Raw genomic sequence first — 18,158 nt, forward strand, 5'->3', positions numbered from 1 at the left:
GAATTACATGGCCTCGCAGAGGAGAGACATACGTGCGTGTGTGTGTGTGTGGATGGGGGGGGGGGGGGGGGGGGGCATGTCTCTTGCAGAATTCTTCAACTAATTAGCGACAAACTTCTCATTGTAGCCAAATTGTGCAGATTGCAACACGAGGAGGAAGTCACTGGAATATTGGCGAGCGCAGGATTCCCTAACCGGATCCTTCGGTTGGTTCAATTGAGGCTAATGTTGTCAAAAACCTTCATTTGACCATCGTTAGCCCCAATTACAACTCCTTCAAACTAATTCAGAGGACTGCGGTGGACAAAATTCAAGCAATTATTCTCCTTTTTTTTCCCCTCACACTTTCTGCACAAGGATATTGAGACGGAGCGAAAACGGAAACACGTCGACAGGCTGGTGGGGGACATCCCATGATGCCTCGCGAGCAATTAAGGCGCCGTGAGCTCAGAAGACGCTCACGTAAGAGATAGACGGCGAGAGAGGAGCGAGACGAGTGAATTCACTTTACGGCCAGGTCCTTAAAAGTTTTGATGTGAGGGGCTCGGAGGCAGCAGGGGAAACTCGCCTTCTCCGTCCTATCAATTAGAACTACGCACACGCCGTTGCTCTTTTAAATTCCGTACATTCCGAGGTTTGAAGACGCGTGACGCCTCTAATGAGAGAGTTTCAAGGCAATTCAGAGCGCATTATCGCTACACGCCGAGTGGCTCAAAGCAACGCGCGGCTGTTAATTTTAAAAACACGTAGAGAATAAAAGGCGTCCGTGTATCACTGTATAAATGTTCCGTTTTCACGCTGGCAGGATGTATGGAGGTCTGTGCTGTATGTGCTGAAATGCTGTGCTGAGAGGGCAAAGCAGTCACCTATACCTAATGACCCTCATCCCTCTCGGGCAGCCAATTAGAGCGCAGGGTGTTAGCGGCCGTCCAGCCCTCGCCGCTCGTTACCTACCCAATATGTGCCGTGGCCTCCTGCCCTCTCCAATTAATTCACCAAGGATGGAAGGAAAGGAGGGACGGAGTGAGGAAAGGGAAGGCATTAGGGGTAAAAATAACTCGGCCAATTACAACAGCCGAGAGGTATCGGTGGCAATAACGGCGCTTATGTGGGGGAAAGAGAGGGGGCAAAGGCCCGGAAGGGGGAATGTTCGAACGCATGCATGGGTTTTGTGCACGTGTCATAATATACTACACGTTTCTGAGAAAGGAGGAATCCATCAACTCAAATCTAGGTGCTGAGCAAAGGCCTACTCTGACTACTCCGGTCTTGCATCCAAATATAATTCCTTTCAACTTTTCTCCAACCTCTCGTCGTGCGACTCGAGTCAGTCCACGGTGCCGCGCTGCTCTGAAAGAAGCCAGACGAGTAAAGGCGTCCTTGATGTCCATCTCCAATTCCAGGTCCACTCAACCGCTTAAGATGCGCTAAAAGCATGCGGGCCGACATCGCCTCGCAGAGGGGCTGGGTGCATCGCACATGCTCAATGGAGACTAAAGACTTTTTGATTATTTTAAAACATCAAACAGTGAGACGGAGGTCAAGGAAAGCGAAAGAGCTACGGATGATGATAAAAGGATAAAAAGTGGAAGACGACAAACAATAAGGTTGAATGTAAGGAGGAAACAGAACGAAGCAAGTGACGAATCTAATATTTCAGCCAGTGTAAAAAAAAATATATCGCACCAACATTCATAAGTGACACAACACTCGCCACGTACAAGAGTAAAGCGAGTGGTGTTTAAAATGAGGTGATTATCTTTCAGTTGTATCAGGTGTGCGAAAAGAAAACCCGAGCTCATTACGAGAGGAAGGCCTCGGTGAAATGAGACTCACTCTCGTGTCACAAATTCCACGAGATGGCCTTGCAAGTCTTGGGATGATGTTAATTGTTACAAAGAAGATCTTGAGAAGAGCAAATGAGGGAGAGATTTAATTAAAGAGAAGATTAATTAAATCCTCAGTCTCTGTTATTGTGTAGTCAGAATACCTTCCCCCACCAGAGGAGGCTCGACTGCATGTGGAACTTTTGTTAAGTAGGAACCAAAGGGAGAGGGGGGAAAAAGATTCTCTTGCACGTTTGTTTTGGGTTCAACCGAGCTGTAGTGGGACGCTGACTGCAAGAAATATGAACACCCGGCGATCAATCGATCCCCCGTCGACCGGAGTGAACGTACCCGTGATGCATGATGGGATAAGACATGAAACAAGTTGCTCTGGTTGCACCGATCTGCCTATGCAGGCCGTGTGCGAGTAATCACGCGTGTGACTTTCTTTACCTTGGTGTTAAAATGACCTTAAACACAGCTTCATCACGGGGCTTACGGCCCCGTGAGGAATGGGGTAGGGGTGGTGAGGGAGGAGCGGGGAGGATGATGTTTCCAATAGCTCGTTCATCATGTTAGATTAAATACTCCACTCCAGTGAACTTGAACGGGGCAACGGTCTGCCTCCCTCCCCGCGCTCTCGCTCTCCCATCACTCTCTCCCTTTTTTCCCCCCCTCACAAACCACCGACGCTCATCCCTCAACTCGTGTGACCTCTGCACCTCCACCCTTTTAACTTCATCTTTCGACGACTATCTCTTTGTTTCTGTCTCTTCTTCTCTTGTCTTTCAATCGCCGCCTCCCTTCCTCTCTCTCCCTGCAAAAAAATTAAATATATCTACACACACCGCCGGCGCTGCTGCTGCTGCATTCATGCCGGGGATTTAGCTTGTGAGCTGGAATAATACAATTAATTGGTCCTCTGTCTGATTCTTGTCTTCACTCACCGTTTCTCCCGCTGTCTCAGCTCAAGCGAGTGGAAATGTGCTGACATGGAGTGACACCCAAAAGAGAATTCTTACAAAGATGTTTGTTCACGCTAATGAGGAAAATAATGAAAGGCAAACAACAAAAACCAAAAAGATAGAGCGAAACGAAATGAGAGCCAGGGAGGAATGGAGATGAGCAAGAGCATGTGTGGAGCATTATCAAATATGTGGAAGGCACTTTATGAAATGGTACCACTTGCGTTTTGAGATATCTTGCGATCTCAGAGAGGATATCTTGCTGCCGGGACAGGAGCAGGCACGAGAACAGTCTCAGTACATGAGCCGGGACTATCGGGGCTTTAATTGGACTCAAATAAGAGAAACTTTGAAAAAGTGAAAACTCATCCGTTCTTCATTCTGCAGCTAAAAGGAGATGTAAGTTATATAACCAAGTAGGCTAATAAAGGACTGCTGACTTGTTGGGCCCTTTGGTGAACAAATGCAGTAAACAGTGTTGTAAGCTTGATTTGAAATGTTATGGATCACTAGTTACCCTGTTAAAAAAAACAACAAGCAATTTGTAAATTAATAACGTAATGAACAAAGGGCGACTTGGCCCTAAAAGCAAAGAGTGCTGGGGCAGTCTACTGCCTGCCTAGCATCGACTGCACTATTAAATGTAATTAGGAATACCCCCCACTAAAGCACAATATCAACCCAAAGGATAAAGACCTAAAAATGATCATTATACTATCACTTGTCTTGGAGAGAAGCCTCTACTAAAAATTCCCACCCTGCACACATAAAGTTGTCCGAGTTGGCCACCGGGGAACGGTCAATTTATTCCCCTCTCTCCCACGTCCAAAGTCTAAATCCGGCCAATGAAAGGAGCTTCATATTTTCAAGATGAGGTGAGTTGGCCACACCCAGTCATTCCTCTGCGCTAGCATGGGCTTGTTCCCGCCAAAAATAGAGCACAATATATCCCAGGACCCTTAAGCATTTTCACACATATATATATATTTACTTTTTGCATTACACATTCATGAACATCCCCCCATCGCAACACGTGCCTCAAATGTTCTGTGATTATTATCCTCCTTTTTTTTTTTTCAAACAGGAAGCTGTCATCCTGTAGAGAGGAAGTCCCGGCGGTGTTGGAATGTACCTGTTCTGTTTTGCAGAGCCTGACTTTACTCCCCGCCAGGGACACCAGCACTCTGCCTTTGTAACCGCGGAGCTCCAGCGAGCCTCGCTTGTTTGTGGAGGAGGGGCGGGGGAGGCTGTCGAAGCGCTTCTGGGAGCCGCAGGCGGGGGGGCGCGTGGCCGTCTGAAGAGTTTCCATCCACTCCTGGCGCTCCCCTGTGGACACGTGCATGAGTGAGAGACAGACGAGAAGAAGAGAGGTGTGAGAGCGCAAAAGAGAGAGAGAGAGAGAGAGAGAGAAAAGAAAACACGAAAAGCCAGAAGGAGAACAAGACAACGAGAGATCAGGGCATCTTAAAGTCTTTGAATCGCGGTGTTAATTCATCACTTTTACATCCCTTCTGTGAGTAACACTGGCTTGTTGGCTACTAAACATCCGTTGCATACTGATAAGAGAAAAGTCTAAAAGAAAAAGGAATTGAAACACAGGATGAGCTGCTATTGGTGTAAATGAACTGGGGGGGAAAAAGAACATCATGCAAAGCTGAAAAGTGGAGATTCTAGCACGTGCGATAGAGATAGCGGGGACTGTGAGATTGGCAAGCCTCGAGCGAGATGTGGCCGGGGTAATTTGAGTCAAACGCCACCTAATTAAAATGTATAATTAAAAAAAAAATATATAGCTTCTAATGAGATGCTGCCGCGGTTCTGCGGATCCAGTCGTGTGTCTCAACCTGGAAAACAACGCAGCGAAGTCACAGAAATGCATTTTGGAATGCACGGAGCTAGCGAGTCAGCTGTGCGTGTTGGTTGAAACCACTGCGATCTGACTTTTTTATATTTCCAGTTGACTTACAACCGAACCTTTTTTAAAAGGAATCCTGAATATGCGCATGAGGGCTTCATGCATGATAGCGCGTAAACATGTTGAGGCTAAGCTAAACTGTTGAAGGCACAAAGTGATGATTCATGTAAAGGACTAAAGAAGCCGTTGCAGTGTAGAGCTGGTCAGTCCTAGTACTAAACTTATGATAAAGAACAATGAAAGATCAGAGTAACCTGCAAACCCTAAATCTTATTTTGGGAAGTTTAATGACCTTGGAAGTAACGCTAGGTCCCTAGCGTATAATGCTAGTTAGCCGTACATGCTAATGTTGGCGGCTTACATCAGAGCGGACTAACGCGCATTCCTTACACTTCTGCTCACCATCATCCGAACTGTTTGTATACAGTTTAGTATTTCTACTGTAGCTCCAAAGCTCGACAGGCCTGCAGTGCCTGGACACAGTTGCTAAGACATAATTTGAGGTTCACAAACGCCCACATTCAGTGTCTTCAAAAACCATTTGTCCTTGAACACGACACCGACTCTCTGACTTACTGTGAATTACCCTGGATTACCTCACGCGTATCGTCTGGGGTTTACATTCAAACGATGTACACTCGAAAAAAAAAAAAGGCCTCTCAGATATCTTCCTCTGCAACTTTGTTTTTCCAAATGGACATGAAAGACGACATGAAACCGACGCCGCGGAGCCCATTCCCCTACCGCCCGAGACGTCGCGCTATCAAAGCCGGCAAAGTGGAAAGACAAGATATACCAAAAAGGATTGTAAACACACACACACACACACACACACACACACACTCAGACATCACAGGTCCAGAGCAGCGCCCACTGTGGTAACTGTTCAATACAAGAACAAGGACAACAAAAAGGAGGAGAAAAAGACATTTACTGTCATTAAAACTAAGCAATTAGGATGGACCAGACAATTTGGGAAAAGGCAACAAGACACCCTTTTTTTTGGCTTGGAACTCCTCCAAAAATCACTCAAGAAGACAGAATGACAGACCCTCTTCTGAAACGCAAGAAGTGACAAAGTGATGCGCTCAGAACAACAGTGAGCATTTGTTTGGTCACACGGAAGCATCACAACCCCCTTTTTACAGAAAATGTATTTTTAGATACTCATCAATCTCATCAAACAACAGGATGGAGGACGTCATGAATGTTCCCCTAACTTAATTTCCCAACGGCCCCCCTTGTATTTTATCAACACGTCGCCCAAAATCTATTAGCTGCGTGAGTTAAGGAAGCATGCGGAAATGTGTGTAGGAAGTCAACAAATGATACTGCTGAAGAACAGAGAGAAGAGTTGTTTTTATTGTCCATCGGTCCACTTGGTCACCGGCAACCAAGATCCAGAGTTGTGCGAGGCCCAAATCATATCCAATACATAATTCAAGACTTTGGTTCTCGCTAATGCGTGGCTCATCGTGCTGCTTTTAGTGTTGCCGTTATCTCTCCATTCGAGTTGACTGCATTTTGGATCCGGTCCAGTTATCCTCGAGTCTATCTTGGATCCCCCCCCCCCCCCCCCCCCGAGTGTCCTTGGGCCTGTATTTTTAAGAGAAGCTCTAGATATTTTTTTTTCTTCCTTTCTAGTTCGACAGAGCCGACAGTGAGCGTGCGTTCCCCTCAGAGTGACCTGCTGGTGTGTCCTTGAATCACTCTCCTCCTGCTGAGTGACAGAGGAAGGGGGGGGGGGCTTTCTCAGGGACCTGTCAATCATCTCGTGGCCACTGTCAACCTCACGTCGCCCTAAATTGACCTTAATTAACTTCTCGACTTTGCGACCTGCTGACCTCGGCGGTCCTTGCGCACATGTGACCATCTTCGAACGAAACATAACCGCGAACATCTGAAGAAAAGTTTCTCCTCTCTGAGTATCTGGCACTTACACACACACACACACACACACACTACCGTCCTGAGCTCCCAAATACTGTATCTGCCGCCTGGTTCCGAACTCACCTCTGGTCCGGCTTCCCCCCCCCCCCCCCCCCCCACAGATTCTTATGAATTTACAAAGAGCTGGTATCAATATTGAATGGCCTACTCCATTATTGACTGCTCTTTACATCACTAGGCTTTAGTGTTCCATTCCCACCCTTGCTTTTCTGAGTTCCATTACCTGTCCTGCGCTCACTTATTTGCCTGTTCATTTATTCAGGGCCTTCCTCTCTCCCTCCTCTCTCTCTCTCTCTCTCTCCTCTTCGGCGGGAGAGCCGGAGCGAGGACGGAAGGTGGGAGGATTGAGAGAAAAAACTCGAGTGAAGCCGAGGAGACGGGTTTTTTAAGCACGTATGCGTCCGAATGCGTCTTGCATATGATTGAGTGATGTTGGTTTTTTTTTTTTTGTTTGTTTGCGCACAAGGTCTCGCACATGAACCTCCGGTCGTGCTTGCCAAAATGATTTTCACTCAGTCTGCAAAACATGCCCTCACCTCCGTCTGCAGGCATATTGAAAGAGTGAACCGCGACCCAACAGCCACATCCAGCGCCCGGCGCTTGTTACGGATAAATGTATAGCCGAGTGTTTGAAAGACGAGTCCACTTTACATAGAGAGAGAGAGAGGCAGATAATCCTCATTGAGAAGTGGATGAGATGAGAGCCAGGTCCACTTAGCACTCAACAGAGATCTTAGCCTCCCACGCAGTCTCCATCAAAGGGAAGAAGGAAATTATTTTTTTTTTAAAGGGAAAAGCCAAAGCGGAGGGATTGAGATTTCCTTTGTTTTCCGTCATTTCAATCCTCTCACCCCAACATGCAGGCACAACACAGAACGAAATGTTTAAATATATTTAAATGTTTTTATGTGACAATGTTGGTATCTGCATATAAGTCAGTTAATAAGTAACAAGTGGTTGCGGGACAGAAATCCCAAAGACAAATTAAATTCCTCATCATATTACACAGTTCAGAATTCTTTAATGATGACTGTATATGGTCAACACCAGCTACGGAGCTGATATCAAACGCTGTTGAACGTTGCCACTGGGTAGTACAACGCCAGAGTGAAATATGTACTGCGAGTTAATACAACTTTACACCCACTCCGTGTCCTCCTGAGCTTATTTTTCTTCCATCATCCTCCCTCTGGCCTGTTCCCGACCATTTTATTGTTATCTCTACTTATTCTCCACATCTCTCTCGTTACCCCCCCTTCCCCCCCTTCCCCTGTCATCTCGAACAAAACTAACATGTGTTCGGAGCGGGCTTTGTGGAAAGGCAATTGCCAAAGCATCGGAATACAAATCATCAACATTTCTTTACACCATAAATCCCATCTTCTCTCTTGTAGCACATTTGTCTGCATCCCCTCTCCAACACCCCCCCCCCCCCCTTTCTTGTCCCGACCGTTTTCCATCACTCTCCACCGTGTCTCTTCCTGCCAAACTCTACTTTCCTCTCGCTTTCTTCCCCCCCCCCTCTTTTCTTCCCTTTCTCTTGCCTGCCTTCGTTCTCTCCTTCCATCTCTCCTATATCGCGAGCTGACAGTACCTGAGGGAAGAGGCCACCTGCGGACCGAGATGGAGAATCGGCCGACAGCTGTGTGCACACTCTCTCCGGTGGCCTTCAATTATTCACTCGCTTCTCCCCTCCTCCTCCTCATTCTTCCCTCTCTCCATCTTCACTCTGCCCTTTTCATCTCTCTGCCTTTACCTCTCTGTTGCTTCTTCGCACCGAGATTGCGTGTCTGCCTCCCTTTCGCTCGGTCCATTTCTGTTATTCCCTCATTTAATCGCTTCCTTTCCCTTGTCTCTCCCCCCCCGCCAATCCTCATCTTCCACTTTCCCCCTCCTGGATGCCTTTACACTCTCGCGCACACTCCTCTCACCATCACTCCACCATCATTCCCCCCCCTCCCCTCTCACCCCTACTGCATCAGCACCAGCAGCCCCATACCTCCACTTCACTAACCTACTCCTTCTCTTTCCCTCTGTCTCCTCGTGTCTCCCTCTTTCTCATGTGTTTCCCCCAAAGATTGATGACTCTCCGCCACGAGGCGAATGGGCCTGTTTAAAGATGCATGAGGGGATGAGGCCAGGTTTAATCCTCCCCCTCTCTCTCTCTCTCTCTCTCAACCCTTTCTTCTGACAGCAGCAGCCACCTCTGCGAGAGGCTTCCCACTGATCCCGGGCGGTCAGAGGCCACCTCCGAATAAGACAGCCCCCCCCCCCCTCCCTCTCACCTCCGAGCGCTTGTCAGGACGGCTGAGTGTGACGTATGACGATCAGCTGGCTGACAGCGTGATAAATGACGCCGCTGAGGACCCGCAACTCATAAAACGGACAAAAAAAAAGGCTGGCAGATATCGATATGATGCTGCGCTGAATCGACAGGGTGAGAAGGAAGAGTCGCTGGTGCTCGGTGTGGTGAAAATAGATGAAAAAACAAAGGGCACGTTTGTCGACTGTATTGCTTCTTTTTTTTCCCTATAAACCGAAGGAGATACGAAACTGCATGAGAAGAACACTAGTTCAGAGATGATATGGTTTCCCCTCGTGTTTTAATACAGTAGTATAAGGTGCCGTGTGAGTACTTTAAAGTGCTGCAGACCAAACAAATATGGAGTCAACGGAGTCAAGATTTTCACTGCTGCATATTCTAATATCAGACCCACAAAATAAATCAGGTACAGACTTCAAAAACTATTCTGATATCCTCAAAAATAGAACAAGAACAATTTTCCACCCTTCGCCCTACATCCGGCCCGACGCATTAGAAGCTACTTTACCGTGATACATAATTCTAAATGAGTCCCGAGCAATAAACGACCAGTTGAACTTATCAAAAACTACAACAGCGGACGCTCAATACCAATGAGTGATATCTCAAATATTGATACTTCTATTTGTCGCACAGCGGACGTCGATACGTCAATAAGTTCTCATCGGTCTCTGAAGATCTTTCAGTTCCACGTTACGAGTCAAAAGGTTCATAACCGTGCGAGACTCACTTTCTTCCATCTCGGTCATCCGCACGAATCGAAGGGCGGCCGACGCGTGACCCCGGAGACGGACCCTCGTTTAGCGAGTGAGCGGTTTGACCCCGAGCGGCCTCATAGACCGCCATCAAGCAAGAGGTAAGGAGCTGGAAAAGCGCTCATTAAGGCCGACGCAGACAAAGCTCCCTCCGTTTTGTCTGGCAGAGGGATGGAGAGAGACTATTAAAAAGGACGTTTCCTGGGAGATTTGAGAGTTTGTTAATTTTTTTTTTTTTTATACGGTCTGTCCCCTTAGAGTATCTTAATAACATAGGTCCAGACAGGGACATGAAGTCATTACTGCCACCAAGATCTCCCAAAGCGTCATTTAAATAGCATAATATTCAGAGAGCGTTTAAGAGACTATTCTCAGAAAATACTTAGAGAAATATGCTTAATTGCTTTCATTCCGACAGTGAATCGAGAAGATGAATATCAATCTGTGTTTGTTAGGTAGGGAGGTGGAGTCAGGACATGTTTAGCCTAGCTTAGCATAAAGACTAGAAACCGGGTGAAACAAGTAGCCAGTCTTTCAAAATACCAAATATTAAAAAGTGATCTTTCAAGAATTTAGAAGCTGTATTTCTTTTTGTATTATTATTTGAACAGATCAAGGCAAGCCATTTCAGTTTACATCCAGTTTTTATGCTAAGCTAGGCTAAATACCCCAACTTGAAGAGACTTGACACTGATCTTCCCATGTCTCACTCTGAAAGAAGGCAAAATGTAGAACTATTTATTTACATGCGGGTACCTGGCAAAAATGATTTAGACGGCATGCAGAGGAAGAGAGGCAGGAAAGGGGGAGGCAGAAGATGACCACATTTAGAGAGATGGGAGACAAGAGAGACAAACGGAAAGGGAGGGGGAGGACAGAGAGAAGAACAAGGCTAGACAGGGAATCAGTTAGAGCGACAAATACAGACTGACCAGCGGAACAGAGCGAGTAGCTGATAGGTGGCTGCAAAACACAGGAGAAAACCACAAAATATAACGTCCAAGTGGACGTTCGTGCCAAATTTGAAGTCATTTCCTCCAGGAGTCTCTGGAATAATCAAACTCACGGAGACCGGGACGGACGGACAGACGGACTTACCTTCTCTGTCAGCTCTGAACGTGAAGGTCCGAAGGGCGGTGACCACCTCAAACTTGTTGTCCCCGAGTCCTCGCACCTGTCTGACGGCGCTGGCCAGGATCATACCTTTGGAGTACATCTCCTGAAGAGAGACACGCATAAACAGGCAGATAAGAAAAAAAAAACACACTAAATAGGCATATAAACTCAAGCAGACACACACGCAGCCTCATGCATACTAATACTGTTGTTGAATTGTTGCCTATTCCTATTATCTGCATCTGTGGACCCACAATTTGCGTATTCAGGCGCGCTGTTTGCATCGATAGATGTGTAATTCAGAGTTGCATTACAGTCGGCTACGATGGCATTCAATTCGAAGCGACTCTGACGGACACCCCCATCCAACTAGAGCCATTAACCATCAATACGACGTCAAATGTATTTGCAGAAATAGCTTCCCTGTTCCCTTTCAAGCAGTTGCTTTGATAAATGGCCCAGAGCTCTTGAACAAGAAGCATTTCAATCAAAAAAAAAAAAAGAAAAGCTGCTGCAGGAATACGAACAGGAACGATCACAGAACACGACTCCATACGAGCCGCATACTGTTTAGAAAGCCTGTTGTGTTGATGTGATCTTTGACATTAATGCAAATAACTCAAATTATAGACGAGAAATATGTGCGGTTTGAAGGAGAGGAGCGTGAAATTGCAGAAAAGAGTGGATTACATCGCATTAAAGAAGGCTGTCAATAGGGTGTTAGGATACATCATCAAACAAATCCTCACGCTGGAAACAAACTTCTCAAATATTTAAAAAGAGACAGGCACGCTGTAGTGGGGATTTGGGTAAAGCACAGGAAGCGCTTTTTTGTGTGTGTGTGTGTGTGTGTGTGTGTGTGTGTTGTTTCATTACCCCCCCATGTTTTCCCCCAGCAGCTCTCGTAAGGAGGTATCTAAATAAGGAGGATGTTGCACTGGAGGCTTCATGACCCTTTTCACAACCTCCCTTGACAATGGCAATTAAAGTTCTGGGTCATTGTCGATACGAAGAGGAGACAGGAGGAGGAAAAAACAAAACAAAATCAAACGTCAATTTTATCACTTCGAAAAGAAGCGAGGAGAGCGGTACCGCCATCGAGTCAGTATAACAGAGAAATGCTCTTAAAGTAATTAGCTAAGAACATGTCGGACTGTAATGTTCTTGCAATAGAGTGTGTGTGTGTGTGTGTGTGTGTGGGGTGGGGGGGGGCAGTACATTACGCTTCTGTAGAGGCGTGAAAATCACTGGGTTATAAAAAAGGAAAAGAAAGGGGTCGTTGCAGACATTGTATTATTCATGTCGATAACGTCATTATCATTGCAAAGAATGGAAAAAAAATAAATCATAAAAAACAGACTTTTTTTTGCCCTATCTGTCGCTCTTCAGCGGGCTTGACCTGAATTTTCGTTCTCTGCCACCGTGTGCACAATGTAATAACTGGCGGTGATTGCCATGCACAAAACTGTGTGTTTGTTCTACTGTACTGCCGAGTGCGACGTGAGCGAGGGGACAAGATGAAGGAAATGAACTTCTGACTCTCTCTCTCTCTCTCTCCCTCTCTCGCGCCGTTCTTAATTAAGCCGGTGACCTTGGCAGCCACAAAAAAAAGCCTATTTTTAGAGACCGTACAGCCAAAAATATAGCAGGTGTCACGGTCAGTCAGGGAGAGGGTAAAAAAAATAATTTGAGAAATTAGGTTCATGTGAAAGGCCAAGGAGAGGACTGAGAGAGAGAAAAGGAAAAAGAGATACAATAGAGAAAAGATAAAAACAACAGAAGAAGAGGCAAACCAGAGTCAGGAGGAGAAAGAGGTGCAGCTAGAGGAGAAGAGGGAGGAAAGAAAGACATCATATCGAGATGAAGAGGCCTGAGAGGGTGAGGGAGGGGTCCTTCTCATATTAAAACAGGATGTTAACAATGGCGAGAAGTGGCTCAACCTAATTGCCGACGGCCGGCCTTGTGCGTTTCTCTCCCGAGGAGTTTCACACCAGCATCTCCCCCTCTTTCTCTCTCGAAATCTAGATAGAAGTTAAAAGGAAGGTGAGGAAAGGGGAGAGCAAGAGTGTGTGTGTGGATGGATTAGCTCGGTAGCTGTGTGCTGCTAATTATACTCCGGTACGGGTTAACGGTAATTAATTGTGTTAATTCTGCTTTTTGGGGTCATGAAGGAGGGGAGAGTTGTTTAATTGCGAGTTGTGCATCTGTAAATACACTCGACAGCAGAGTCGGCAGAGGAACGACGAAAGGAGGCGGTCAGTGTTCAGGAGGTGGATTCAGACGCAACGCATTCGCCCACACACACACAAACACACACACACACACACACACACACGTAATGTTTGTAGACCGATCTCGAGAGGACGTACTGCCAAGGAAGCAATGAGGCCTAACTATCTCTCTTCCTCCAATAACAGACACACCTGACCGGCCTCCCTCTGCCAAAGATCTCCTCCACACTCATTTCCCCTCCCTCTGACCTCCCTCCCACTCTCGACTCCCTCCCTCCCACGTCCTCTCATTGCAGCCGTTCCCACGTCGCTATACCTCTCGCTCTGCCTTCCCAACAATTATCCGGCTGTATCATTTTGCAGGGCGGTGTTACTTCTTCTTCTTCTTCTTCCATTTCTTTTCAACTGCGCATCCTGGCTGGATAACTATGTCTCCTTTCTTTCTCAAAAACAACCTGGTAAACTTCAGGAAACAATTAAGGCAGAGCAATTGAGCTAAAGCCTACAATAATGGAGGCAGCGTGGGGGATGAAGCAGGGAGGAGGGTGAAGGAGAGTGGAAAGAGTTTTTTGCCACCAGCATGGAGTTCAGCTTCTGGCGTCTCCACACATCATCAATGGAGGCACGAGGACACCAGCTGGTTGGAACAGAGAACTGCACCTTTGAGAGAACGACGCCTCTTTGCTCTGGTGTTACCCTGAGCCGGGGTCCCTGAAGGATTTTAAGGATGTTGCCTCCAGGCACAGCTGTTATGAGTCGTTATGAGGATAGTATGTTGCAAGACTCCCGGGTCTCTGAATGCTGACCATTAAAATGAGACATTGTCATGTCAAACGGGATTTTTTTTAAACATATGTGAGACCCAAGAAATGTGGCTAATAATTAATTATTGAGGGTGTGTGTCAATGCAAGGCCAGCTCAGTCCATTTATATTTCATTGTTGCAGGATTTTATGAGGTCAATCCCAATGTCCCCCCCGAAGACCTGAACCCTCAAGGACTTCACTGACATCACCTGGTAAATGCATGAGAGTGAGCGGCTGCGATGAATACAAATGAGACATATCACTTCACCTTTATGAGACCCAAACGTGTTCATTACACTTGTGGTGTTTTGCTTTACGCTTTTTAATTGCCTTATTTGAACGTCTTCCAGTTGTCTTGCCCTTACGAGAGAAGAGGTAATTGTCAAATAATAAATTAACGTGTTGTTTGATGAATAACACTTCCTTTTGTTGCGTTCCTCCAATTTAAATCTAAAATCCTTAATGTGAAAGTTTCAGTGTAACTTTAATATGCCAGACTGAACACATGTGCCTTCCTCTTTGTTTACGTTGCCTTTTTTCCCCCCCATTCTTTTTTTTTTTTTAACGCCTCCGGGCTTCCCCTGGTAAGGCAGTGTTTAATGTCAGAGCGCTATGAATTGTGGGTAATTCCCTCAGGCAAAGTCTGCCGAAATGCGGACTTACAGAAAGAGAGCATAAAAGGGCTCAAAGTGTCTAAGAGAGAGCCCTCGAGCACTTGACGATTTGACAGTGGGACAGCCATTAACCCCTCACAGACTTCGTGGGAACGTGCCTCCAAGTCTGCGAGTGTGGAGGAGGTTGGGATTGCGTATCTTCTGGCATCGAGTTTAGGGTTATGCTCGAACCTGCACTACTTCCTTTTTTCGGTGCTGTAAACACAACATTTATGTAATCGGGTTACGACTCTCTATTCACTCTCCTTTGAGCTCAGTTTAGTGCCGCACCAACTCCTGAGGAAAATATCTGGCTCTTCAGCAGCTAAAATGCTCCACTATGGTGGATAGTCGCTAAATATGTCGGCGCAGGGCGGGGTGGAGGGTACAGCGGAGCGATTTGGAGCTTTCTTACTGAAAACTGCTGCCTGCTGAGGTTAAAAACAAGCAAAAACCAAAACAATGAGCTGAAAGACACTAAAGCTCTTTTCTGGAGAGCTACTTAAATTTAAAGGTGGTAAATCTACCTGAGGGCTGGTGTGAATTCAAATGATATCTGTTCTTAAATGTCTCTCTGTATGAATAAGAATTCTTGGATATCAACATATGATCAGGCCACAACAGGCACAGGGGAATTAAACCCATGGAAATGCATGACACCATGGGAAAAAAAGATGAAGTACACTACAGATTGCGACTGAATGTGTTACATGTATTTTGTCACGGAATAAAATGGGAAAAAAAAAAGAAACACCTGAGGTGTTACAGTAAGCGTCTGCAGAGGCATCTTGGGAAGACACAGGAGGGGGTTAGCAGAGGAGCTTTTAAGGCTTAGAAGGAGAGAGCGTCAGACAGACAGACTGATACACTCAAAGACTGATCCTCGGTCCTAAAACCTCATCTTGCCTCCACCTCCCTCCCCTATCCTCTCATCCCTTCATACCCCCCCAGTCATCCTCCACACTTCCTCCCCTCACTACCCTGAAGCCAGGCTTTGGACTGTTTTCATAAACACACTCTCTCACACACACGCGACACCGCACCAGGACCCTGAAGACTACATCTCGGGCCCAAAGCTCTCTCCCGAGTCAATCCCGGTGTTGACGAAATCAGGTGAAAGGGCGTGATTGATGAGGCGGGATTGGATCCAACGCTGCAGAGAGGGAGAAGTGAGACCGAGCGTCTCCCTACTCTCCCACGCCACCTCCGCTACCCCCGATGATGACATCACGGCGGCCAGAGACCTTCAAGCTGTGACTGTGATTAAGTGCGATTAGTTCTGTCTGAGGCTGGCAGATTCCAGAGGATTTTGAACTACAAAAGGGTTTTTTGGGGGGTGTTGAAAGTTGGAGAAAGGGAACAAGCATGGGAATGGTTTAGTGTCGAGGCATTTGTATTTTTGTGTTTCGGGTAGTAAAAGACTGGATATGATAAGAACATAAAACCATCCTATATCAGGCTTGATTAAACTTAAGAGTCCAATCTTAAATCGAGTGCAGACTGCACCAATTTTGCCAGATTATAAGATTTGAGACAAAAGGAATCAATTCAAAACAGATTCTGTCAAGTTAGCTAATGCTAACGTGCTAAACTAAAGTGGTGAATACGGTAAACATCAGCATATTACCTCGGCATTGTGGACACTGTGACGTCAGCACTTAGCTCATTATTAGATGCATACATGAGATGATGGCAGGTTCAGTATTAATAATGGCTACTGATACAGCTAGTCAGTCGAGTTTAGTTCCACTTTACTTCAGGTTTTTTTTTATTTAATCTTCATATATGATAATTCAATATGTGATGACATCATAAATATGCAAATTCAGGCATGACACTGTCTAGCAACAGTTGAAGGAGGTTTTAGCGAATTTCTGTTTGGCAAATATTTGGCAAAACTGCTTGTAGTTGAAGCACTTTGGAAGATGAATAGAATCCAGAGTATTCCTAGAATCAATAGAGCTGGTCTGAGATCAGTTGTACTCTTACATCAACAAGAGCAGTAGAGCAATTCTTTCCCCTCTGCTCTCGGTCGAACAGAACACACATACATGTACGTCTCTGCAGCGCGAGGGACACAAAGTGGTGCTGAGAGACTTTCTGTCGGCCCGTGCGGCCTTCCTCTATCCCCGCGCTCTCGCTCTATGGAGGTGGCACTGGGGGGCACGTCGGGGTGGTGCTCGGCCTCAGCTGGCCGCACAAAGCAGGGATGACGGAGAGATGGTGCTCGACCCCTCCGCTCACCCGAAACATGATGAAGCCCGCTGCTTTCTCAGAGGGGAGAGTCACATTGGCAGGATGACTTTTAAAAAGTCTAAACAACAGTCTCTTGTTCCCCCTCTCACTCACACACACACACACGGGCAAACTTTTCATCTTTCCAGAATCTGTCGCGCCGACAGTGACATGGAGCGTAAAGTGCTGACTCGCCGGCCTCCCTGCCGATTCCCGCTCTGCCGGCGACGGAGCGTGTCCTGACAAATAAAGCAACGAATGCGACGGAAAAAAAAAAAGAGAGAACGAGGGGGGAGGGGAGAGCACGGAGGGCTATAATTAGTAAGTGATTAACGAGCCGGCTTCAGACAGGTCCCACATCATTGATTGTGATGTTGTGCAACGCTTGCCGCAGCGGAAACGAGCCGGCCCTGGGAAAGGGGCGCCAAGGTCACGCTCTCACACACACCGAGATGTGTTTGTTCTGGATACATCCAACGGTCATTAGCGGGAACACGGAGGCAAAGCACATTATGTCAGGGTAGGTTGTGGTCGCGTAACGATAGCTGGAGAACACAGAATTCATGCATTAAAAGAGCGTTTTTCAAAAGGATAACACCAGCGTTTGTGAAAGCTCCTCCGATACACATAATGTACACTCAACAGTTCGCATTCACATTAATCATCTGTTGTACAATTATATCTGCTGTTCAGTTTTGTCAGTTGTTGCGTGATAATGCAGTGTGAGGGGAGATTGATTCTGCACGACCTCCGGGGCCGAGGATTGAAGCTGAATACTTTTTGGGAACCGACTAAAACACATCTGTAGCGTCAAGGATTCAAAAGTATCAAAAGTTGATATTAAGTGCTTTGACAGTTTTTTTATCTACGTACTCTTCAAATCACATATATATATATATATATATATTCTGATCTAAACCAGAAACCAGTGGTGATGCTAAAAGTTTTCAAACTAAACAGGTGGAGGTGAAGCGGCCATATTTGCCTGCATCTTTGTCTGCCTCCTCTCCACGTTCTGCTTTTTCCAACTCCCATACTCTCACCCAACAGCAACCCCTTTCCCTCCCTCTGATGATGAGGCAGGCACTGCTAAGCGAAATTTCAAACTCAGCTGTCAGACAGAAGGAGAATGAAGAGAGGTAGAGGGAGAGAGAGAGAGAGAGAGAGAGAGAGAGAGAAACGCTGACTAGAGGCAAAAAAAAAAAAAAAGGAGAGAAGTCGTCCCTTCCCCTGCTGGTCAGGTGCCAACATCAATGCACTCTACTGTACGGCTGAGCGGGCACAGAGAGCGCTGTCACGCATGGCGTAATGTCGCTCCGTCCTTGCCCCCATTCTTTACTCTGCCAAGCTAATGATGATGATGACGAGAATGAGGAGGAGGAGA

The 18,158-nt window shown here is 46.4% G+C and overlaps 1 protein-coding gene across 1 annotated transcript in view; it reads right to left on the reverse strand.

The window, feature by feature from the left end:
• Nucleotides 1-18,158, reverse strand: part of arap2 (ArfGAP with RhoGAP domain, ankyrin repeat and PH domain 2) — a gene marked incomplete at its 3' end in the record, with an annotated part of 87,041 nt that overhangs the window by 58,853 nt on the left and 10,030 nt on the right. Inside the window, exons 8-9 of the mRNA XM_076112464.1 lie at nt 10,833-10,953; nt 3,924-4,117 (exon numbers count right to left, since the gene is read on the reverse strand). Coding sequence (XP_075968579.1) covers nt 3,924-4,117; nt 10,833-10,953 — 315 coding nt within the window. The remainder of the gene's footprint in view (nt 1-3,923; nt 4,118-10,832; nt 10,954-18,158) is intronic.

The sequence above is a fragment of the Anarhichas minor genome, unplaced genomic scaffold (genome assembly GCF_050575085.1).
Source record: "Anarhichas minor isolate MPS153535 unplaced genomic scaffold, ASM5057508v1 ptg000049l, whole genome shotgun sequence".
In the NCBI taxonomy this organism is placed as follows: domain Eukaryota; kingdom Metazoa; phylum Chordata; class Actinopteri; order Perciformes; family Anarhichadidae; genus Anarhichas; species Anarhichas minor.